The sequence below is a fragment of the Lolium rigidum genome, chromosome 1 (assembly GCF_022539505.1).
Source record: "Lolium rigidum isolate FL_2022 chromosome 1, APGP_CSIRO_Lrig_0.1, whole genome shotgun sequence".
In the NCBI taxonomy this organism is placed as follows: domain Eukaryota; kingdom Viridiplantae; phylum Streptophyta; class Magnoliopsida; order Poales; family Poaceae; genus Lolium; species Lolium rigidum.
Window position 1 is genome coordinate 152,625,137 of NC_061508.1, and position 24,652 is coordinate 152,649,788.

The following is a 24,652-nucleotide window of genomic DNA, read 5'->3' on the forward strand; positions in this document are numbered from 1 at the left end:
ACCAGATCCTCACCACCTCCAGGTCTGCGATCCTGCTCAACGGGGTTCCTGGGCGGTGGATCGACCCTCTCTCCCCCTACCTCTTTCTCCTCGTAGCGGACGTGCTGCAACGGATGATCAAGATGGACGGCTCCCTCCAGCACCCCCTCGTCGACGGGCTTCCCTGCCCCGTGCTCCAGTACGCCGACGACACTCTCACCATCCTCCGGGCGGAAGAGGGTGCGGTGCGCAAGCTCCGGGGCATCCTCGATAGCTTCTCCCGCGCCACCGGGCTCGTCATCAACTTCCACAAGAGCACGGTGGTGCCCATGCATGCCGATGAGGAGTTGGTGTCCGTCGTTCGTTCCGTCCTCGGCTGCCGGCGTCGAGGGGTTTCCCCAGACCTACCTCGGCCTCCCCCTGTCGGCTGACAAGCTCAAGCTGGCGGCGTTTGCGCCGCTCATCGCCAAGGTGGACAAGTACCTCTCCGGGTGGCGGGCGCTGCTCCTATCTTATGGCGGGCGCCTCGCGCTCGTCAATGCCATCCTCGACGCCCTCCCCACCTACGCCATGGGAGCCCTGGACCTTCCTCCAGGGGTTTTGGAGGCTTTTGACCGCTGCCGTCGCGCCTTCTTCTGGGCTGCTGCAGATCGCGTCTCCGGCGCGCAATGCCTCGTCGCATGGGCGCAGGTTTGCCGGTCAAAAGAGGAGGGAGGCCTCGGTGTCCGGTCGCTGCGCGATCAAAACGACTGCCTCCAGGTAAAGCTTCTGCACAGGCTCCATTCCGCGGGCGAGTCCTCTTGGCCCGCGTGGGTCTGGTCCTCTCTCGGCGGCAACTCTCTTGCGACGGAGCGCGGCGTGTCGCTGTGCGACCCTCACTGGAGTGCTCTCCGTCGGCTGCTGCCGCTTTACCGTTCCATCAGCACGGTCTCCGTCGGCGACGGGAGGGCTACATCCTTCTGGTTTGATGTTTGGCTCCCTGTTGGTGAGCTGAGCGTGGCCTTCCCCCACCTGCTCTCCTTCTTCACCACGCCGGAGGCCACGGTCGCCCAGGTCCTTGCGCGGGGGCTGGACGCCTTCCTCGCGCCCCGGCTGTCTACCACTGCCTGCGCCGAGGCGGCTCCTCGTGGCTTCTCTCGGCGCCGTCCGCAGCACGGCCGCGCCCGATGCTCGCTCCCTGGTGCGCTGCGCCGCCCCCACGGCAACCTCCGGGTTGCCGAGCTGTACAAACTCCGCACCTTCGGCGGCGTGCGATGCCCCTTCTACGAGTTCGTCTGGCTCAACCACGCCCCGCCACGGGTGCGGGTCTTCGCCTGGATATTGGTCCAGAATCGCCTCCCGTCACGCGCCAACTTACTTCGGAAGACGATCCTGACGGAGGACCAGAGCAGCTGCCCCCTGTGCGGCGAGGAGATTGAGACCTGCTCCCACATCGTCTTTGGCTGCCCTTTTGCCAGAAGTTTTTGGGAAAGCATCGGCGCCTCACCGCCGCCCAGCCTGCTGGCCTCGGATGCTGCCCTTATCTCCCTGCCCGTTGGTGTTCCCGTTGCTACGAGCTCCTCCTTTCGGCTGCTTTGCCTTTGGCACCTCTGGAAGCATCGGAACGGGGTGGTTTTTCGGCACCTCGCCCCGTCTCTTGCACTGGTCCGGAAGTGCTGCCGCGACGACGCCCTTCTCTGGAGGTATCGTCTCCCTTTGGTCCATCGCGAGGATGTGGCCTCCTGGGCCGCTTTGCTTGGTGCACACGGCGGCTGAATGCCTCCCCCTCCTGCCTCTCCCTCCCTTAAATGTATAGTTGAAAAAGGGTGCTCTAGTTTTGGGTTGGTTCCCGTGTGTGTTTGTAAAAACTAAACTGGTCGGAGCCGCCGGGATGTGGCGGTTCCCCTCCTCCCCTGGGCTAGTCTAGCCCACATAAAAGTTGAAAATGAAAATTCAGGTGGGGATTCGGTCCCCCCCGGTGAACTTTCGAAAAAAAAATGCTGGGATGCTCTACATCATGGTGAAGCCCCGGACGGGTTTTTCACATTCATTTACACCAGCATTACATTAGTAATTGCTATCAATAGTGGATTAATTGCATGCACATTTTACTTTATTGAATTTTCAGTCTGGAAAAAGTGATCAATCTGCTGGCAAGCTGAATGTGAAATTATGTCACATTTGGTCAAAAAGTGTCTTTGGCACATGAGCATCAGTGATTTTAAAAAATCATATTTTTTGGGTTTCAAAAAAATTGAAATTAAATACCTACATACATATAAACATTTCGAAGGAACGGTATAAATTTTGAGCTATATAAAAAAGAATTTTTTTTGATAAATATCTACCACTATACCTAGCCACAAACTTGTTTTAGCTCGAAATACAATGCAATTTCTACCGAAACTTCGCACAAATATTCAGGACATATGTATGTATTCGTGGAATAAATGAAACGATTTTTTAAAACACAAATATACAGATTTTAAATATGTTAAAAACTGAGAGGACTGGTGCTCACTTGTACCAAATCTATTCCACATTGGTGCTACTGGAGGAGGTGGTGATTCCTCCTGTTGGCCGCTGGTTTCACTTGGATCGAAGAGGTGTACTGTATATTCCAGAAATCGACCTAGTTTGGGACGCTTTTCGCAAAATATAGACTCACCAATCTTGAAGCAAACATTGGAGAACGTAAGGACCTGATGAGTCATAGAACACCGTGTGTAGTGTTGGTTTCCCGTTCTTCACATAGAACACCGCGAATCCCCGCCGCCGCCGGCTATGCCACGGTCGCTCCCAGCCGCCGCCGCCGTGGCCGCCACCCGCCGCCTCCTATGCACCACAATCACCGACGCGACCCCCTCCCCAGCCCACCTCCTCGCTCTGCCGCCCGTCGCGCCGTCACCCACCGCCGACGAGCTCGCGCGCCTGCTCCTCGCTCACCACAACCCCTTCCACCCATCCGAGTCGCCGCTCCAGCTCCTCTCCGGCGGGGGCGTGTCCCTCTCCCAAGACCTCCTCGTGCAGATCCTCCTCCGCCTCCGCGGGGCATCCAAGCTCGCGCTCTCACTCCTCACCGCCGCCCGCCTCCACCCCTCCGTCTCGTCCCCGCCGAACGCCGACGCCTACGACGCCGTCGTCGACGCTCTCGGCCGGGCGCACCAGTTCGACGCCGCGTGGCGGCTCGTCGTCGAGGCCGCCGCCGACGGCGCCGCCACGCCCCGCACCTTCGCGGTGCTTGCGAGGAGGTACGTCGCCGCCGGGATGACGAGGCAGGCAGTGCGCGCATTCGATGACATGGAGGCCTTCGTAGGGAGAGAGCCCGACGCCGGGGAGTTCACCACTCTTCTTGACACGCTCTGCAAATACAAGTACCCCAAGGTTGGTCATCTCCTAATTAACCTTCCTGATTTCATTGATTCCGCATGTTTGAGACTTATCTGAAACTAGGAATGAATTTGTTGCGAACCTGTATATATTTACCTCCTGGTTCTTGAGCTGGGTGAGCTTAGTGTAAAGGTCTCTTAACACTGCATTTCTTGTTTTGCTGCTATGTCTGTTCTAGCTTGTGTCTTCTTGCTCTAGATTCTAATGTCAGTTCTCATGACCGGTGAATTTCATTGATTTGTTGCAAGCTACAGCTGTCTGAGCTTAGTATGAGAATGCGAATAAATTGAAATGATTGGATTTCTAATTTGTTTTTAACCATATGAGTGCCATTTAGCTGTCTGTATCATAGCATGAAACTCTTGGACTCACATTGGGGTTTGGTTTTCGTGGCCTGCTGTTTGGGAGGTCAAAGAAAAATTTAAGATATTCTTTTATGGATGGAGGGAGTATTATGCATTCAGTTTGTTGTACATGGATTTGTTTCTTACTTTTATGCAGTTTGCAGTCTGCAATTTGCCTAGTTAGTAGATGGCATAAGCTTCAGTTTCAGCTTCCTGTGAATCTATGTTATCCATATAATAATAATATCCACAAGAAGCTGAAACCTGTTTTTTTTTTTATGTCTGTTGGCAATCTATAACACTAATACCACTTCATTATTCTGGAAGGGAAAATAATAATGGTAAAGATGCTATATTCGAGGAAATTAGTATGTAGAGGCAAGCTTGTGGATCATGGCTTCAGTAGAAGAATTATCACATCAGGTTAATGAAAGTCCTGACCCTTAGATGATACCTAGACCATGACTTGCAAGATGACAGAAACGATTAACAAGTGCTTAAATTGTTTCTTTGGTCAATTATGCATCTTTGGTTTTTTACTCCCTCCGTTCCATATTAGGTTTGCCTTGAAGTTCTTACTTTCAATTTGTTAGACAAACCAGGTGTTCTAGAAAGTTGTAGAGGTATGTTTTAGATGAAATAGAAATACCTGTTGAGCAAATAGCGTCTCTATCTTAGGACTTGTTTGAATTTCAATAATCAGATGTCACATAATTCTAGTCTACTTTATGTACCTTGTTTGGAGGCACTGATAATACTAACGTATCCTCTGGCAATTTTATCGCTTTTGCAGGTTGCTGCAGAGGTATTTAATAAAAGAAAATATAAATATGAACCAAATGAAAAGATGTACACTATTCTAATTTATGGCTGGTGCAAAGTAAACCGAAATGACATGTCTCAGAAATTTCTGAAAGATATGATTGATCATGGGATAGAGCCAAACATAGTTACATACAACATTCTCTTAAATGGTATCTGTAGGCATGCAAGTTTGCACCCTGATAACCGGTTTGATAGAACAGTTCATGCAGCTGAGAATCTCTTGAAGGAGATGCATGACAGGGGAATTGAACCAGATGTAACAAGCTACTCAATCATCCTGCATGTTTACAGTCGTGCACATAAGGCTGAGCTATGCTTGTGTATGTTCCGCTCGATGAAGGATAGAGGCATTTGTCCCACGGTGGCGACCTACACTTCTGTGATTAAGTGCCTTGCTTCGTGTGGGCGACTAAAAGATGCTGAGAGGTTACTCGATGAGATGGCTAGTGAGGGTGTATGCCCCTCCCCAGCGACCTACAATTGTTTTTTCAAGGAGTACCGAGGGAGGAAAGACATCACTGGTGCCCTAGAATTGTACAATAAGATGAAGGCTCCTGGTTCACCAACTACACCAGATATTCACAGTTACAATATATTGCTTGGAATGTTCATCAAGTTGAACCGACATGGAACTGTTATGGAACTTTGGAATGATATGTGCGAAAGCACTGTCGGTCCTGATCTTGATTCATATACATTACTGATCCATGGTTTATGTGACAAGGAGAAATGGAGAGAGGCATGCCAGTTCTTCATGGAAATGATAGAGAAAGGTTTCCTTCCCCAGAAGATCACCTTTGAGACACTGTATCGTGGGCTTATACAAGCCGACATGTTAAGGACCTGGAGAAGGCTGAAGAAAAGGGTTGATGAAGAAGCAGCAAAATTTGGTGACGAATACAAATTGTATCACATCAAGCCTTACAAGAGGTGATTAGTTGTCATAAAATAGATGATTATGTTTCTTCATTTGGTTGGTTCGAGCAGTTGTAATTATACTGTCATATGTTGCTTGATTGGAGCATGGTTGGAAGATGTATCCTGCTACATTCTGGGGTGAACTTTCTGAGCTAAGAAGCACTTGAGGGAACACATGGCACACTACACTGATTTGAATGGAATTGCGGTTTCTCATGCATGTGCTGTCTATTCAGCGAATCTCGTATTATGATTCTTTGGTGTTTGGGTGAACTTGAAGGTAAACTTCCTTATTACTGATTTCAGATGTTCATCCTTAATTTGGATTTGTAATAAACAGCTTTGTTGGACATAAATCTACTGTAAACCATGTTGTCGGTCTGTGTATTACAGAAAGGTGCTGTCCTGACAGCTGATATGATTATTGGCTAGGTGGAAAATAGTACTGCTCAATGTCTTGCGAGCAATTTGGCCAGTTTGATGGTGCTGCTTGCAGGACATGCAGATATCCCGATTATTTTGTAGTATTATTTTTGTCCTATAGCCAAATGGGGCTGTGTTTGTTTTAGCAGACAGTAGTGCCATCGGCTGTGAGTATCTCAGAAGGCTAGAAGTTATTCACGTGAGAAGATTGTAGCCTTTTTGGAAAAATCTTGTATGTCTTATTATTGACGAAAGACAGCCAGATTAGTTTCAGTATGTTAAGAAAAATAAAAAGTGCAAAAGTTAAAGGAGTTGGGAGGTTAGAAAATTGGCTCTATCCCTGAAGAACTTACAGAATTGGAAGCTGTTACTGTAGAAGGGAGCAAACTATCGGGCCACATTCCAGTTTGGATAAGGAATTGGGCAAATGCAAGATTAATATCGCTGTCTCAGAACTTTTTCACTGCACCTTTGCCATTGCAGTATCTGCTTAGCTTCTCTGCAGATCCAACCTTCTCTCAGGCTCTGTCCCAGCCAAGATATGTCAAGCCAATTCCCTGCGTTCACTCATACTGCATGATAATGAGCTTCGAGGAAACTTTTCAAGGATGCAAAAATCTCACTGAGCTGAACTTGCTAGGTAACCATCTTCATGGTAAGATACCAGGGTTCCTGGCTGAGCTACCTTTAGTTACTCTGGAATTGTCCCTAAGCAACTTCACGGGAATGCTGTCTGAGTCGTGGTGGGAGTTATCAACTCTTTATAACCTCCCCTAGCATTGGTAGGCTGTCTAGCTTGGAGAGATTGCAGTTAGGCAATAACTATTTGGAAAGACCCATCCCCTGGTCTGTCGGCCCTCTATGGAATCTGACAATTCTGTCTTTGCTGCATGGCAATGGGTTATCTGGAAACATACCAATAGAGCTCTTCAACTGCTGAAACCTTGCCATGGTGGACCTGAGCTCTAATAATCTGTCTGTGCCGAGGGCCATATCTAACTTGACAATGCTCAATAGCTTGATTTTGTCTTATAACCAGTTATCTGGTGCTATTCCTGCTGAGATCTGTGTGGGATTTGAGAATGAGGATCACCCTGACTCGGAGTTTGTTCAACATAAAGGCCTTCTTGATCTGTCATACAACCACTTGACTGGTCAAATTTTGGTAGCAATAAAAAAATGTTCTTTGCTGATGGTGCTATATCTGCAAAGGCAGTTTACTGAATGGCAGCATTTGTTCGGTCAGTTGACAAATCTTACAACCATTAATCTGTCTTTTAATGGATTATTAATCCGACCGATGCGTCGTTGGCCTGCACCATTGGTACAACTCCAAGGCCTTATGCTATCAAATAACCACCTAGATGGCACCATTCCTGCTGAGATAGGCCAAATTCTTCCCAGCATTTCAATGACAGACTTGCCTGCTAATGAACTTGCTGGAAATCTAACCCAGCCTTTTGCTGTGCAACAAATAGCTGAACCGTCTGGATGTAAGTAACAACAATATCTCTGGAAAAAATTCTATTCTCTTGTCCCAAGGACGGAGAATCCTCGAGCTAACTGATGTGTAACCATTTCTCAGTGACCCTAGATGATTGTATCTCGAACTGCACGTACACAACTGTCTTTTCTTGATGTCCACAACAATAGCCTCACTGGAAGCTTACTCTCTGATTGCAGCCTTTTGAACTATCTTGACCTCTCAAGCATTGATTTCTATGGTTACATCCCTTGTGGTATCTGCAATATTTATGGCCTCACATTTGCCAACTTCTCTGGTAAGCACCCCAGCACGTACAACTCAGGCAGATTGTGCAGCTGGAGATGTTTGCTCCACTAAGGTGGCTCATCCATCTCATCGATCTCGAAGATTAGCGATCATTTGTGCCTTTTCACTTGTTGTCATCGTCGTGCTAGTTCTTCTGGTAGTTTATCTGAGATAGAAACCATTGAGGAGCAGATCATTGGTTTTTGCTACCATTGAGCCAACCTCATGCAATGAATCCTAGGAAGGAAGTCACGGCCTCATGGGAACCTCTGAGTCTTGAGATATGGCTGAGGAACCGAGCAGATGCAGTTGAAGCACTTGGATCTTGGATGACCAGACGATCTCAATATCTGCTTCTGTTCTGCGTGTGGCTTGCTTTCCTCCATGAAGGATTTGTGCCCCATATCATCCACCGGGACATGAAATCAACCAAGATTCTGTTGGATGAGAATTTCAAGCCGAGGATCTCTGACTTTGGCCTCACAAGGATAATGAGTGCATGCAAGGCCCATGCCGGTACTACACAGCATCCCCCAGAGTACAACATGAGAATGAAGTCCAGCACAAAATGCAACGTGTAAAGCTTCGGTGTGGTCATGCTGGAGCTTCTCGCAGGACGGCCACTTGCAGGGAAAGAAGATGTGGAAGGAGGTGGAAACATTGTCGGCTGGGTATGATGGATGATCATGCGGCAAGGGGAACAAGCTGTTTGATCCTTGCCTGCCAGTCTCAGGCGTGTGGCGGGAGCTGATGGTGCGTTGTGCTCACCATCCCCTGGACTGCACCGCCCAGGAGCCGTGGAAGAGGCCGGGCATGCAGGAGGTGGTGAAATGACTCGAGATGACCCAGATGATGGAGTGCGGACTTATGGTAATGACAGTGTCTGGGGGCACATAGCGCTTACCTTCAAGCGCTGTTCTTCTGGACAGTGATGCGATGTAATGATGTTGGCTAATGGTAGGTAACTTGTAGCCGTAGAGTAAGGTCACTGGAGATTGTAGCAAGAGAAACTAGTGTTGCTCATTTTCAGGCTGTAGGTGGGACAAATGCTATTGTATGTTCATCCGCGTATTGTTTGTCAGGTCTCATCATGTCAGCATGAGTGTTTTACAAGCTAACAACATGGTTGTGCTAAAAGTTTACTTCTCTCTCTCATTTTTTATGCTCAGGATGTACTACTTTAGAACTGTAAGTACCAAGCTAATGTATCTTCCTTGCTTTATCTGTTCCTCCTTTAGCAAGTTGTACCGAGAGGTGCCATTTTCCATGGAATCTTGGAGAGCTGGTTGGAAGGAATCCATCCTCTCATTCATGACCATTTGATTTGCAAGAATGATGTCAAGCTTTTCACCATGGCGCTTGGGATTGGCTTTTACAAGAAGCGCCAACATATTCAGTTCTCACATAGCCTTTAGGAAACTTAATATTTGGCTTTGTGGATTGCTTGGCTTGAGGAAATAAAATGCAACTCTTATGTTGCTCATAGATTGCCTCCTTGATTCTGTTGAATTTCCTCTTGTAGTGAAGGCAATTCAATAACTTTATTGTGTTTTCCGTTATGTTAGTGGTGTCTCCACCTTGGGATCTCGGATTTACCTAAGTAAGTACTCCCGTATCTAGCCAAATCCGAGTCAATTAATTTGAAAAGGAGGTAGTAGTTGAGAGTGAAAAAAGCCTTGGTGCAAGCCTTCCAACTTTGGACTTATCCTCGTATAGATTTTCATCTCCTCTGTGAACTTAGAGCATCACTAGTAGAGCCCTCAAACCCTCAAACCCTCAAAAATAACTGCTTTTTTACAGTTTGTGAGAGAAAAAACGCGTAGACTAGAACCTCTAAACCCTCAAACCCTCAAAAAAATTTAGAGGTCCAACCCTCAAACACGATTTCAACCTGTAGAAGTGAGGGTTGGGAGGCCGAACCGCACCCAACCCGCACTCCTCTTCCAACTCGCGCGGGACGGAAAATTCCCAATCCCAAACTCCCGCCCCGCGCCGCCGGTCCGCCTCCGTCGGCCGCCGCCCCGCCCGGTCCGCCGGCCCCCGCCTCCCCCCGCTCCGCCTCGGCCGCGCCTCCACCGGCCATGGCGACGCCGCCCCCGCCCCGCCTCCGTTGGCGGCCGCCTCGTCGGCGGCCGCCTCCGTCGGCGGCCGCCTCCCCGGCCCCCATCGCCCCGCCGGCCCCCGTCGCCCCGACCTCCGCCGTCCCGCAGCCGCCGCCCGCCCAAGCGAGGCGCAAATCGCCTCGACGGTGGCCGCGACGCACGTCGGAGCGAAGCGGCGGCGTGCTGGTCAGCACGTCGTCCAGCCGCCCCGCCCCGTTGCCCCGGCCCCGGCCCCCGCCTCACCGGTCGCTTCAAGGCCGATGGGAGTTGATGAAGCCGTGTTGTGCTCGTTGGAGTGCGGCAATGGACCAAGTGATGAATGCACCGCCTAGTGGATGCATGGAGAGTGACTATGTGAGTACATATGTGCTCGTTTTTTTATTTTCTATGCATTGTTGGCTTCATATGTGAGTACATATGTGTACATATGTTTGTTTACTATGCTATTTGTGGGTTTGTAGGAGACAATTGCTGGTTTGAGGTACAAGGAGATGCCCGCTTCCAAGGGCAAATCATTCCCATTTAAGCATGCTTGGGCAATTCTTCAAACTTTTGACAAGTAGAAGTTGAGGGATCAAGAGACCGCACCCAAGAAGGCGGCAATGCTTAGGATGGATGATAGTGATGAGGAGGAAAGAAACTTGTGCAAGCCCGAGGGAACCAAGAAGGCCAAGCTAAGGATCAAGATGGAAGGAGAGGCGTCAAACTTAAGAGAGCATATGGAGCAAATGATGAAGTCTAGGGAGACATTGACAATGAAGACATTGGAGACAAAGCTTCTTATCACCGAGAAGAAGAAAGAGGTGAAGCTTGCACAAGTTGAAGCACGGCGTGAACAAGCGAAGCGCAAGACCGATATGGAGGAGAGGATGCTCAAGCTCAAGGAAGCAAAGGCATGGAAAGAGATCATGGCCGAGGAGAAGGAGCACATGATGATGTGCAAAAAGGACATGGATGAAGACCAATTGGCGTGGTGGAAGGAGACCAAGGAGGACATCGCGAGAGGAAGAGGCTACTTCGTGGTGCGTGCTCTACTCTTCGAGGTGACACTCCGATGAGTTGTGGTGGCGATGGCGGTGTGGATGACTCCACCGGCGCCTATGGAGGTGCTTGAGGCGATGGCGGTGTGGAGGAGATGGCGCCGAGGTGCAACTTTTTGGTGACGGTGCCGATGAGAGGTGGAAGATGATGATTTTGTGATGTAAACTATTAAACCATGCATCAATGATTTTCATTTGCTAGTTGTTTCAATGTTGTTTGTGTTTTTCTAGTGATAATTGTGATATGTCATATGACAGTTTCAAGGGTTGGGGTTGGGGCAAAGACTAGAACCCTCAAACCCAACCCTTATAACGGAATAATATTCCGTTATAAGGGTTGGGTTTGAGGGTTCTAGTCTTTGCCCCAGTTTTTCAACCTCTAAACGAGCCAAAAAATGCCCATTCTCAACTCTTAAAACGGTTTGAGGGTTTGAGGGTTTGAGGGCTCTACTAGTGATGCTCTTAGGCTTGCAAGGATGAAATCTTTGCTCTCTGGGCCTCGTCTGCTTTCATGCTTTCTCTGGTGCAAGAGGAAACAAAAAATCTTTATCCTCTTGTTTTGCATGGCTCTTGCCTTTCTCTTGATCAGTAGCCTTTTTCTTCTTCGGTGGAGAAGATATAATAATGCCTTGTTCGGTTAATCCGTTTGGCAAGTGGATTGGAGTGTATTGAAGGGGATTAGGAAGAATTTTAACTTAGATGAGATTTAATCCCCTCCAATCCATGTCAATCCCGTTCAATCCCAATGAAACCAAACACGGCCTAAGAGGCCTGCCATGAGTGTCATAATTATCCAAAATAGCAGGGCGGGGCATCTTCTTTAGGCTTTAGTTACTAGTAAGTTTCTGACTGTCTCAAGGAGATTTTGTTGCGGCCACGTCGGCGTTTATACCGCATGTGCAATCCGTTGCTATGGCGGAAGCAATGGCGATGTTGCATGGCCTAACTTTGGTAAACCAAACTGGTTGTAGCTCGGTTGAAGCGGAGTCAGATTCTATGGAGGTCATTCAAATTTGTAAAGGGGAAAGTCGAATGTGGAATGAGGCAACTGCTATATACTCGGACATTTTTACTCAAGCTGCAAGTATAGGGACAGTGGAGTTTTCACATTGTATGAGAGACACAAACAAAGTAGCTCATGATTTAGCTAGGGATAGTTTTAATAGTAGATCTTGCTGTAATTGGGTCGATGATCCCCCTAGCTTCATCCTTCCTGCTCTCTTGTACGATGTAACTATACTTTGATTTGGGGCAGCAAGTTTCTTACGCACTCTTTTCCTTACCAGGGTACCGAAGGGGACTGGAAGGTTTTTAATGAGGCGGCTTGCTTGCTCAGTTTAATATAAGTTTTTTACCTCAAAAAAAAAAGTTTCTGACTGTCTATGCAGTCATGTTCTCTTAGTCACTTTATCAAAAAAGAAATAGCGTTCTCTCAACCAAGTTTGACATAATCTGCAGCATTATTTTTCTGAACTGTAACGGCCTCCCAGTTTCCAGTTTGACACGACGTCTGAGCAACTTTTTTAAACGTGAAATGCCCTAATAAGGAACAATAGAGAAAAGGACAACATGGGCACCTATATAATCGAGATTGAATCTTCCTATGCCCTTACTCAGGCAGATCTTTTGACTTGTGATGATACATTTTGCCTATTTTAAAAAATACTACTAGCTTTTTGCACTACTTGGAGGTCCAAGGCCATGGCACCACACCATTTTCGTCCACCCTGTCTTTTCTTTCTAGGAAAGATTAATCTTGTTTGCTTTTGAAAAGAGGATAGACCCTGACATTTGCATCGGTTGATACAGAGAATTATATACTATTTATTATACAAACATGGAAAGCAAATCCATCACTGATGCATAACAAATCAAATTATAAAAAGGGGAAAATGTAGTCAATTCACATAAAATACGCCTCACAACAGTGTCCCTGAAACCCTACCACAACTTATATGGCCGTGAACCAATCCACAAATCAAGCAAATGGGAGAAGGGGTGCTACCGAGTAAGAACAATTGCCTAAGGAGGCCACCCGAGCCATCTCGAAGTGGGGTGCTATTTCCATGAAGCTATTGATTGTTCGAAATTGTGACCATCTATCTTAATGTCAAACCAACCTTTAAATTGCAAGAAAATGGAAGTCCTTATGATAGAATCTTGTTGTTTGTAATTTCACAACTGCCTAGTTTCAGTTAAACATCTACCTAATTATCTAGCGAGCGTTAATTTTCTCGTTTCAAACTTTTCTATTTGCATACGCCTTTCGAATTGTATAATTTTGCATAATTTATGCTAGTCAAAACACCCTAGTTCGTCTCTCCATATATTTATTTGAAGTATTTCACAATCTAGACATACATCTAGATCTTTTCTTGAAGAATCTTAAATGGCTCTCCTGTTCTATCGGCCATGGTTATTATCGATGTACTAAATGATACTGCTGGCCGCTGCTGCAGCGATGAGGCAAAAACGCTCGTCGTTTGCGTTCACTCTTGTCTGATTCCGTTGATGGCATGCTGGACTGGACGGCAGTCGGCAGGAACAGTTGTCCTCGCACGTTTAAAACCCAGACATCGATGCAGAGATACAGATAGGTCCTTGGCAACGAGTACAGTCATACACTCTGTTCATTTTCTTTGGCCAAATCATACCCCCTGTTGACTGGCCGTACAGCACTGAGTAATTCGTTTATTCCTTGAATTGTTTTAGTATCGGATGATGCCACCAAATCCCACTGACACGACTAGCTGTTGGTTATGCCTCTTTTCTTTACGGTGCATGTGATTGTGATTGTGCGAGGGCCACTCGTGAGTGTCTCACCGGTGGGCACTCTCAAAAGAATAATTTCCTTGTTCCCCGGCCAATATCATGATTTGTACTTCTACTATACTTTTATTTCCTAGTCATCATGTCCTACGCAGCCCCTCGCTATTATAGTTTGAAAAAAAAATGAAAAAGCTTGAGCCGATCTCTGCTTACATGTTTCATCATTATTATGAATTTATGTTCAATCAAACATCATTTCAGTGCTCCAAGATTTCAGGTGCCATCGTATTTCAACTCAACGTGTTTTCAAATACCGTGTGTTTTCTTGTAAAACTGCTAATGTATTTAACAATAAAAATTTGGATTACATTCCACCTTTTAAGTCTAGTTTTTTTTACTTTGAAATTTCAGCATATTTTACTCCTTAGTAGCGACAGTGTGTATCATATTTTTATTGTTTCCTCAAACTGACCTTGTTTCCTTAGGAAGCTATATAACACGACGCTCCATAGAACTTGAAACTATTTCAAAGATTTCTGATGACAATTTGAAAAATCTTGAAATTAGTCGGTAACCCAAGGAAATATGCTAAAGATTACACGTGATCCTAACATGTGGGTCTAGCTTGCCAGTTTGACAAAAAAAAATACATAATAAAGAATAGTGACAAGACATTAAGTATATAATAAAATTGTCATAAATAAAAAATAGAGATAAATACTACACCCTCCTTTCAAATATGTAACCCTCTCCCCAAATTTGAGTCTAGATTTGATCAAATTTGACTAACACAATGTGAGCCATGTCCACGAGAATAATACCACTGGAACTTTTTCTGAAAGTTTTTTTTTCCAATGGTATAAATTTTTGAAATATGGCTCAAATTTACAGCTTTATTTATAAAGCCATGCCGTCAAGCCTTTGATCTAGAAAAACACGACTCATATTTCAGTAAATTCGAATGACTACAGCCTTGACCAATGTGATCACAAGGTGCGTTTTAAATTCAGACTAAAATTTCGATGGGCATTGCATATGTGAAAGGGTGGAGCAGAATATACTCAATACGTCAAGACATTCCATAGGTATGTAGGAGAGTTTCTTCACTCATCGAAATTGCCTTGGACGCCGAAACTGAGGGCGCGTTTGGTAGCCTGCATCCCCCTTGGCTCACATGGGGGGAGCAATTTTCGGCCCGTTTGGATGCCTGGGCCGAGCGGCGTTGTCGCATTAACCGGTTCTCAAAGCACCCCTAGGATAGGCCTGGAGGAACGCTCGGAATGACAGTTTCTCCGGGGCCAGGCCCGTTGCGGCCAGAAGGCTGCACGCGTGGGGAAGGGAGGCGGAGACGCCGCGTCCCTTCGGGAACACGCCATAATTAGCCTCACCGCTCCCCTCTCCTTCCTCTCACTCGCGACCGCAGTCTCACCTCCCCCAAACTGTCACATCACCCGACGGTTCTCCTCCCGCTGACCAATCCATCGCACCGACGCAGGGAGGAGCACCGCTACCGGAGGAGTAGACGTGGGCGCCTCGGATCTCGACATCGACCGCAATCTGCGCAGACCTCATCGGCATCTCGTCTTCGCCCGCGACCTCGAGCTCGTCCTCTGCCGGAAGAATGGCAGTAACGGCCCCTCCTTCTCACCTTCGTACTCGTTCTGTTGAAACATGCCATTTTCGGGCATTTCCGACGACATGCACATTAGATCTGCTAGGGTTTCCGTTAGGATAGCGGTCGGATTGACGCTTAGCAAGGTGTTCGTCCCCATTTCTTGCAGTTCTTGTCCAGTTCTTGCATTTCACGGTCTCGATTTTCTTAGATCTGTTACTATAGTGTCAGATTGCGGTAGATTCTTCCTAGACCGGCCTTTGGATTGCTGAAACTGGCAGATCTTACTGTGCATGCATAGAGGCGAAGGTTTTTTTGTGTTCGGGTTTACCATGTTGTCATTGTTGTGCAAAAGTTGAGTTGAGTCGCGCTAGTTTGTTCAGATGCAAGAGGAGTGGAAGGACTTGAAGAAGGAAGTTGCAATGCTCAAGAATATGCAGAGAACACAAGCACAAGTGATGAGGGCTAAGAAACAGGAACGGGAGGTAGAAAAACATGCTTTGGAGGCTGAGAAGAGAAAGCTAGAGTATGACATATACGATCTGCTTCAAGTGAACTTTGCAATCAAGGACAAGCTCAAGAGGATCAGGGCTACTTGTGAGGAGTGATGAATGTGATGTAGACGTACTGTATGAGAATTTGTAATGTGGCCTAAGTACAATTTGTAATGTACCTACCACTCGTAATGTACTCAATTTGAAGTGTCAATTGTGTTGTTTCTTGATTGAACTAGACCAATGATTATACCCTGGGATCATAGTATGAGGAGATGATTGATCAGAACCTATGGCATGACTTAACATGACTAAGCCATTGGTTCTGTTCAAACAACTCCTACATATGTCCGCATTGTATGAGGCCTCTGATACCCTGCTTTGCATGTTTCTGCTTCTTCAGTTCTGCATTGGCCAATGATTCAACTATGGCACAACGACAGGCATGGTGCTGCCCTCAAACTTAGTCATGTGTGCCGTAGTACTGGCACACTAGACTTAGTTTGGGGACAGTACCTCTGCCTGCCGTGTGATCCAACATATGAGGCCTCGTTTTGGTATGTCGGGAGCATTGGCCAATGATTCAACAAAGGAACAATGGAAGGCTAGGTGGTGGCCTCAAACTTAGTCATGTGTGCCACTATCGTAGCACACTACACTTAGTTTGTGGCCACTCCCTATGCCTGCTATGTGACCAACTGTATGAGGCCTTACTAATGTTACCAATGTCCGTTTTCATCTACACTACTTGTGAGCACGCACACCTCTAATTGCTTCTGTTCTTCTGGCAGACTGAGAAGATCATGCTTGGGTCACCTGCCGAGGTTTCCGGCGAGGAACCGGCGAAGAAGCGTCGTGGAAGGCCGGCTAAGGTCGTCCACTTCCACGACGAGCAAGGGCCGGACCACTTCCTCAAAATCATCTTCAAGCCCACCTTCGGCCGCATCATTATCCCTAAAGCTTTCGTCAAGTGATTCGGAGATATCCCTTCCAACATCATCGTCACCACCAACACCAGATGCAACTGGAGGATGACTACGAGGAGAGAAGGCGATGACGCATTCATCGACCAGGGATGATCGGCCTTTGCCGTCGCCCATCAGCTCAAGGTAGGCCAGTTCGTCACCATCAGAAGGGTGTCCTCCTTGGAGTACAAAGTGGCCATCTTCGACCACACCTGCACTGAGGTGGTCAGCAGGTGCCCGTACCATGGCGGTCACACCAGGTGCGTCGTCTCCGAGCACCATGTCTGAAGCTAACCTGGTGCCATGTCGTGTCTAGTTGCTGCTCCTGTCTAGTGCATTGAACTATGATCCTGTCTGCCTTCTCCAGAACTATGACCGTGTCTGCAAAATGTTGTGCCGTGAACTTGTGTCATCTATGATCACTGCTAAGTTATCTGTCGTCTATGATTTTGTTCTTACTTGTGCAGTTGATCGATGGTAACCTCACAACTGAAGGGAAGATGTTACCACAACCGGATTATGGGTTGCAACCAAACAGTAGGGCCGCTGTTTTGGGCTGCTACATGGCCTTAAAACCGACCTACCAAACGGCCAGAGTCCAAATCTCCACGGGGCCGAAAAATCGCCGTGTAGGCCACCAAACAAAGTCCCTTTGATGGCCCATGGCCCGTCTTGGACGCGCAATGTCCCCCATCTCACTGCGCCTCAAGCCGGCAATTCGACCCATGGGTACGTCTATCCATGGGCACCCGACCCGAATGGGTAGGGTATGGGTCCCGATATTCGCCCATGGAGACGACCCATGGGCAACCCGATAATCATGGGTCGGGCATGGGTATTAGTCTATGCCCGCGGGTTGCCCGATAGGTCGCCCGATTAATGTTACTAATTAAACAATTGCATTATTTTTGTGGACTATAATACACATACATTATACATGTAGACATTATATATCGTTTACACACAAAGCTCTTGTATCCATGCACCAAACATGTGCATATTAGTATTAGTTGCAGTCACAAAGCCATGAACATGAATACACCACTCTTTATCCTGGCAGCCCAACAATGTGTCGATGTGTTCTAAATATTTGGTTGCGTCAAACTCTCCATTTTTTGTACCGATGGGTTGCCGATAGGGTCGGGTTGCCCGATGGGTTTGGGCGTGAATCTCATTTCTTATCCATAGGTAGGGTGATGGGTTACATATGCGTCCGATAAAGGTGATGGGCATCGGCCCAGCAACCAAACGCGCCCTGAATGTCCCCATTCTTTCTCACCCGTGGCATCAATTCCCTCAGTACGTTTGCCGTGTATGCACAATCAATTCCTGGATGAGACAGTGGGTTACACGTGAAGCGCTGCCTGTGAAGTCTGAACAAGAATCGGAAAACCTCAACACGCCAAGACGTGCACCCGCAACGGTTCGACAGAGAATGCAGCAAAGAGGGTAGATGCAGCTAGCGAACTGAGCCGGATATAGATCAGGTGACATGCACCTTTTGAATGTCACCGTGTGATATGCGATCTAAATTCAAATTTAAATATTGCGAAAAAATCTGAAAAAAAACATGCATGTTCACAACATATATTAAGATAGGGTGTGTCTCTGTCTCAGTTGACTGAGATTTTCTTAAGTCTCAGTCAACTCAGAAAAGTGCAACTACAGTTTAAAGAAAAGTGCAACTCGGTTCAGTTGCACATTTCTGTCAGAAAAGTGCAATTGCACTTTTTTAACAGAAAAGTGCAACTCAAAGCACATTTTTGTAAGTGACTTAGATTTAAGAAATTCTCAGTTGACTGAGATATAGCAAAACCGATTAAGATAACTCCTAAAAATTTCAGATCAAAATTCAAAACATACATCGAGAAACAAAAAAGAAAAATCTATCATGAATAGTTCCCGAATTCAAATCTGACTTTCTGTATAGACTATTCACATCTGAGTTTTTCTTTTTTGTTTCTCGATGTATGTTTCGAATTTTGATCTGAAATTTTTAGAGGTTATTTTAATATGTGCTGTGAACATGCATGATTTTTTTTCAGATTTTTTCACAATATTTAAATTTAAATTTAAACCGCATGTCACACGGTGATATGTAAAAGGTGCATGTCACCGATCAAGCACAATCTCCATTCCTTCCCATGGTTGCACAGGTCTCTATAAGACTATAATCCACGCAGGCGCCTGCCCCCCTCCTACATTAGCGCTGAAAAGCACCGCAGCTGCAGCAACCAAAGCAGCGAAACTTTGGGTTGCGTTTTGCTAGTAACAAAAAGTTGTCATTGGGAAGAGCAGAGCACATTTTCCTGGGGAGTGTGGACGCAAAGCCGAGCTCTCTCCGATCCCATGGCTGCTAGAAAGCGGTAAGCGATAAAAGAGAGGAGGAAAAGGGGCGGAAGTAAAGCAGAGCAATGGAGACAGAGAGGCTCCCCTCCCCGATCTCCTCTCTGTGGGCTGTAGATTCCCTGCGAGCTAGGTAGAGCCTAGCGGCGGGCGAGTGCTGCTCCACTCTCCACCCGGACGGACCACTCCAGTCCAGTGAGCGAGCAAAAGAGGAGCAACGCGGCATTTCTTTTCTCTTTGCCCCCCTTGCGCCTTTTCTCGTAGCGGTTGTTGCTTTCTTTCTTCCTCAGGTCCTCTCTGCACGCAAAGAATCAATCGTTGCTCCGTGGCTCTGTGCCGGTGCACTCTGCTTCCTGACCGGTAGTTCTTGCATTCTTCGGTTCTTCCTCTCCCTCCCCTGCGAAGTGGAGTGAAGTGGCTCGGTAAGGTTAGGTGAAATAGTTTGGCTTCTTTGGAGGAGGAGAAAAAGCAAAGCAGGCAGGATGGCCGGAGGAGTGGCGGCGCCGCCGCCGAAGCAGGAGGAGATGCACCCGCACCCGATCAAGGACCAGCTACCCAGCGTCTCCTACTGCATCACCAGCCCACCACCCTGGCGTACGTCTCTTTCTACCCATCAATGTCTGGATTTTGTTCCTCGTACTTCCGCATTTATGTTCTCGCCGTGCAGATCTCCCCTGTGGATGTTGATGTTTCAGCTGTCGTTGTGTGTGTGAATCTTTGGTCGATTCTGATTCCTAATCACCTTGTGCTGCGGGACATCACCTGATTAACTGAAGAAATTGGTTTGTTTTGTGCGCAGCTGAAGCCATTATACTTGGGTTCCAGCACTTCATCGTCATGCTGGGCACATCTGTCCTTATACCCAGCGCTCTTGTTCCCCAGATGGGAGGAGGAAATGTGAGCCCCTCATCACCTCAAACACAGCTCACCTACCTTGGTGTCCTTCACTTGGCTGACATGCTGCACTCGACAACAACTCATCTGGAAAATTTCGCAAGATTTACTTGTTCCCCATCAGACTTCTCAACTGCTGCTGCGCTCAATTGTAGGGTGAGAAGGCTCGGGTGATTCAGACGCTGCTGTTCGTCGCCGGCATCAACACCCTGTGCCAGTCATTCTTCGGGACGCGTCTCCCCGCTGTCATGGGTGGATCCTACACCGTTGTTGCACCCACAATTTCTATCATTTTGGCCAGCCGGTACAGCAATGAAACAGATCCTCATCAGGTGATTCAAAATTGGTTTGTTGTTTCCGTAGCTTCTATATATGTGATATTCTTGTGAAATTTACAAGATTTCTGTCACTGCTGTCTGTACAGAAATTCTTGCGGACCATGCGAGGGACACAAGGCGCTTTCATCATTGCATCCACGATTCAGATCATACTTGGTTTCAGTGGCCTCTGGCGCAATGTAGTTAGGTGGGCATCATCATGCTCCTCTGCCTGGACTTGTACATATTGTACTACTACTCTAGTGTTTTGGTTTGCAGGTTGTATCATTTCAGCTTGGGGCCTGACTATTCCTCATAACTTTTACAGATTGCTAAGTCCATTGTCTGCTGCTCCTCTGATAGCTCTTGCTGGATTTGGGCTATATGAGCTTGGTTTTCCAGGGGTAAGCCATATAGCTCACCCATTTCACATTGGGTTGTTGCATGATTCTGTACATCTTCTCTGTTACCCACCTAACTGGGTGACCTATGTGCGTACAGGTTGCGAAATGTGTCGAAATTGGGCTTCCAGAAATCATTCTACTACTCATATTTTCTCAGGTACATGCATCATTTCATTATGCTTTACAGCTATAGCTGATTTTTCTTATGGCCATGTACTAAATTTAACTGTCTTTGATGCAGTATTTACCTCATGTTATACATGTGGCAAAACCTGTGTTCAACCAATTTTCTGTGATTTTCACCATCGCTATTGTGTGGCTGTATGCATACATTCTCACTGTTAGTGGTGCATACAACAAAGCCCCAATGAAGACACAAGTCCATTGTCGTGTTGACCGCTCCGGACTTATCGGTGGAGCTTCCTGGTGAGGAACATCGCTTTTTTTTTTCTAGACCCTTATGGTGATAAGTTTCACTAAAAGAAGTTCTTACAACATTGTCGCAGGATATCAGTCCCGTACCCTTTCCAATGGGGGGCTCCCACATTTGATGCTGGTGAATGTTTTGCAGTGATGATGGCATCATTTGTTGCTCTTGTTGAGGTTTGTGTACACCACTTTACCTAAGAGTTAAAAATACTGTGATGTTACCCTGCTAATAGTCAGCTATAATTAACAATCTAATGACAAATGTGCTACTCTTCAGTCAACTGGGACGTTCATTGCTGTGTCAAGATATGCTAGCGCAACTATGATACCTCCCTCAATTCTTGGTCGGGGCATTGGTTGGCAGGTGAAAAAGTCTGACCATTGTACACCAAAAACCATTGTTTCTTTTACCAATGGGTTCTGATGGTCCATTCTTGATGATCTGCAGGGTATTGGTACATTACTGGGTGCATTTTTCGGGACAGCCAATGGGACTGCAGTGTCAGTGTAAGTGATGTGTTACCATCTAGTGAAACAAGCAGTTCTTGATGGTTTTGTTCCTTCTTTCAGTACCAAGTCCTCAATTGCTTGGTATACTATTTTGTCTGTTTGCTTTTCAAGTATTCATATTTTGATTTTTGCAGTGAAAATGCTGGTTTACTAGCTCTGACACATGTTGGCAGCCGGAGAGTAGTGCAGATATCTGCTGGCTTCATGATTTTCTTCTCTGTTCTTGGTAATGTTCCATGTTATCTCTAACATCCTGTATATAGGTTTTTCTGTCTACATTTGCATACAGTGAATGGATGACACGCTGATAAGCAGTCTAGCAAAATAGCATATTAGCTAGATTCTGATATTGTGATTGTAACTTGACATCCATAGCACATAGTTCAGGTGCTGTGCAGCATAGTTTTTTTTTCCCTTTTGCAGTTATGCTATGTTATTCTAATTCATTTTGTTTTGGCTAAACCAGGGAAATTTGGAGCCATATTTGCGTCAATTCCACTGCCAATATTTGCTGCCCTTTACTGCATTTTCTTTGCATATGTTGGTAAGTCTAGATAGCTATCATCTCTCAACAAGGTCCATCGTTTTCTTTGCATTGCAGCCTCCAATTTCTCAATGTTCATACTTGCAGGTGCATGCGGTCTGAGCTTCCTCCAGTTCTGCAACCTCAACAGCTTCAGGACCAAGTTCATCGTGGGGTTCTCCATCTTCATGGGCCTATCAGTTCCCCAGTACTTCAACGAGTACACGTCGGTCGCAGGTTACGGCCCGGTGCACACTGGCGCTCGATGGGTACGCAAAAGAAACACCTCATGCAGTCTCGTTAACCTTAAGAGAAACTGCATCTAAATCACCTGCTCGTAGATGCTGATAGTGATTGTCTCATTGTTCTTCTGACAGTTCAACGACATGGTAAACGTGCCGTTCTCGTCCAAGCCGTTCGTGGCGGTGCTGGTGGCCTACTTCCTGGACAACACGATGCACAGGCGCGACAGCGCGGTGAGGAGGGACAGAGGGTACCACTGGTGGGACAAGTTCAGGAGCTTCAAGACGGACACCCGGAGCGAGGAGTTCTACTCCCTGCCCTTCAATCTCAACAAGTTCTTCCCTTCCGTGTGATGGTCTCTGCAGAATGGAGAAGGTTCGTGTTAGCGTGACATTTTCACGGCTAGTCTAGAAGTTGGCACGATGTTTGTGTAAATCCAGGGGCGCGTTGGACTAGCTGGAGGCTTGACATGCATTGTTGCGTTTTGGGTCAGCACAGGTGTATGGGACTGCTGACTGTTTGCAACATTCTCTGTCAGGTTTTTCTTGTAACAGACCCAGGCTTTGTTTGCTGGACTCGAATCGTCTATGCGGCGTAGCTCTTACTTTTTCTGCAGCATCACAATGACAAAATCAGTTTGTTCCTTTGCGTGATATTTTTCTGATATATGCATGTATTTACACACTAATACCCATCTAGAAAAATCTGCAAGTAATTTAAGGAGTAGTAGTGTAAACAGGAAGTCAGAAAAAGTTACCATGGGGACGAAGCAATGTAACGCCGAAGTAGACCAGACCAGTCAGAGTCTCTCCGAGCAGGCTTTTGCGCCGCTGCCTTATAGCATCTCCACTCGTTGGTGCAGCTTCAGTTTTCCAGCGGCGAATCCACGGCCCCTCCCAATGCAACCAAATTTTCGGCATAATTTTAGAATATAAAAAATTTCGACCAATTTTCGGCATAATTTTAGAATACAATACAAAATATAAAAATTTATGACATTGTTTGCTGAGATTTGGTATTATTTCAACAAAGCGAATAGTTTAACAAACACAACATGACAATAAGACAACAAATCATGGTGCACCCTTGGGAGCCCATAGGTGGTTGACCATATCATCATGCAGCTCTTGGTGCACACGTGAGTCTCAAATCTCCTGGCGCATAGCTAGGAAGGAAGCCCATGATGTCGGCACCTGACCATCAAGCTCTGCAAAAGGATCTTGCCGGTGATATGGCTGCAGCAACTCGGCCTTAGAAACTGGATGTTTCCGCTCATTATCTATGATCATGTTGTGCAATATGACACAACACTTTATCACATCCCACATATGATCCTGCGACCAAGTCATAGCTGGGAACCGGATAACTGCAAATCTGAGGTGGAGGATACCAAATGCTCGCTCGACATCCTTCCTGGCAACTTCTTGCTCCTTGGCAAACCACGCTTCTTTTGGCAGCTTCGGGCTTGAGATCGTCTTCACAAATGTTGACCATGTAGAATAGATGCCATCTGCAAGGTAGTATCCCTAGTTATAGTGGCGCCCATTGACCTCATAATTCACCGGGGGAGCATGACACTCAACAAGTTTGGCAAAAACATGCGAGCACGCCAAGACGTTGATGTCGTTGTTTGAGCATGTCATTCCAAAGAAGAAGTGTCAAATCCAGGTATCATACGTAGCCACTGCCTCAAGTACCACACTACATCCTCATTTGTGGCACTTGTACATGCCCTGCCAAGCTATTCGATAATTCTTCCACTTCCAATGCATGCAGTCGATGCTCCCAAGCATCTCAGGAAATCCTCTTGCTGCATTGGTTGTAAGTATTTGATCAATATCTTGAGCAGTGGGTGATCTCAAGTATACCTCCCCGAACACTTCTATGACTGTCCCACAAACCTTGTATAAGCAATCAATGGTGGTGCTCTTGGCCTTGCGCATATAGTCATCAACACTGTCACCCGGAGCTCCATATGGAAGCAACCTCATAGCAACCATACACTTGTGCAGCGAGGAAAACCCAATCATGCCGGTGCAGTCCGGTTTGCATCGGAAGTAGGGGTCCGAGTCTCGAATGACATTGTAATATCCCAGGATTCGAGACGATTGCGGGGTAGATTCTAGAAAGGGATGTACATTGCATCATAAAATCTGGGAAAATTTCGTGCTTTATTGCAAGCTACATCTTAGAGGGGATAAGTTTCTCTCTCGACACCAGATAGGGTTAGGGATTCGAGAGTGCGACAAACTTGGACATGACCTTTTCTGAAACCAGGGTTTTCAAAAGAGAGGGGAAACATTTCATCTCTTATCTTAAGTTGTTGCATGATTGAATTGAAACAAGTTTGAGTTTGAAATTCAAACTCAAACCAC

At 46.7% G+C, this 24,652-nt stretch overlaps 2 protein-coding genes and 1 pseudogene across 2 annotated transcripts; all 3 read left to right on the plus strand.

Annotated features, from left to right (window-relative positions):
* Positions 1-2,742: 2,742 nt before the first annotated feature.
* Positions 2,743-5,791, plus strand: LOC124682596 (pentatricopeptide repeat-containing protein At2g13420, mitochondrial-like). The gene is made up of 2 exons (XM_047217252.1): positions 2,743-3,342; positions 4,486-5,791. The coding sequence occupies exons 1-2, from the start codon at positions 2,743-2,745 to the stop codon at positions 5,449-5,451; spliced, it is 1,566 nt and encodes a 521-aa protein (XP_047073208.1). The 3' UTR covers positions 5,452-5,791.
* A 454-nt stretch (positions 5,792-6,245) lies between these two features.
* LOC124682597 lies at positions 6,246-8,526 on the plus strand (annotated as a pseudogene).
* A 10,913-nt stretch (positions 8,527-19,439) lies between these two features.
* LOC124652607 (nucleobase-ascorbate transporter 6-like) lies at positions 19,440-22,832 on the plus strand. The gene is made up of 14 exons (XM_047191647.1): positions 19,440-19,551; positions 19,757-19,854; positions 20,007-20,183; positions 20,276-20,376; positions 20,497-20,572; positions 20,670-20,729; positions 20,814-20,998; positions 21,079-21,175; positions 21,279-21,365; positions 21,450-21,508; positions 21,646-21,737; positions 21,978-22,055; positions 22,143-22,303; positions 22,412-22,832. The coding sequence occupies exons 1-14, from the start codon at positions 19,440-19,442 to the stop codon at positions 22,628-22,630; spliced, it is 1,602 nt and encodes a 533-aa protein (XP_047047603.1). The 3' UTR covers positions 22,631-22,832.
* Positions 22,833-24,652: the final 1,820 nt, after the last annotated feature.

What these genes read in the sequence shown, in the direction of transcription:
- LOC124682596 (XM_047217252.1), top strand. Translation starts at nt 2,743, where the DNA reads ATGCCACGGTCGCTCCCAGCCGCCGCCGCCGTGGCCGCCACCCGCCGC. An exon ending in GCAAATACAAGTACCCCAAG is followed by an intron (nt 3,343 to 4,485) that starts GTTGGTCATCTC and finishes TCGCTTTTGCAG; the next exon opens with GTTGCTGCAGAGGTATTTAA.
- LOC124652607 (XM_047191647.1), top strand. Translation starts at nt 19,440, where the DNA reads ATGGCCGGAGGAGTGGCGGCGCCGCCGCCGAAGCAGGAGGAGATGCAC. An exon ending in AATGGGACTGCAGTGTCAGT is followed by an intron (nt 21,509 to 21,645) that starts GTAAGTGATGTG and finishes TGATTTTTGCAG; the next exon opens with TGAAAATGCTGGTTTACTAG. An exon ending in GATTTTCTTCTCTGTTCTTG is followed by an intron (nt 21,738 to 21,977) that starts GTAATGTTCCAT and finishes TGGCTAAACCAG; the next exon opens with GGAAATTTGGAGCCATATTT.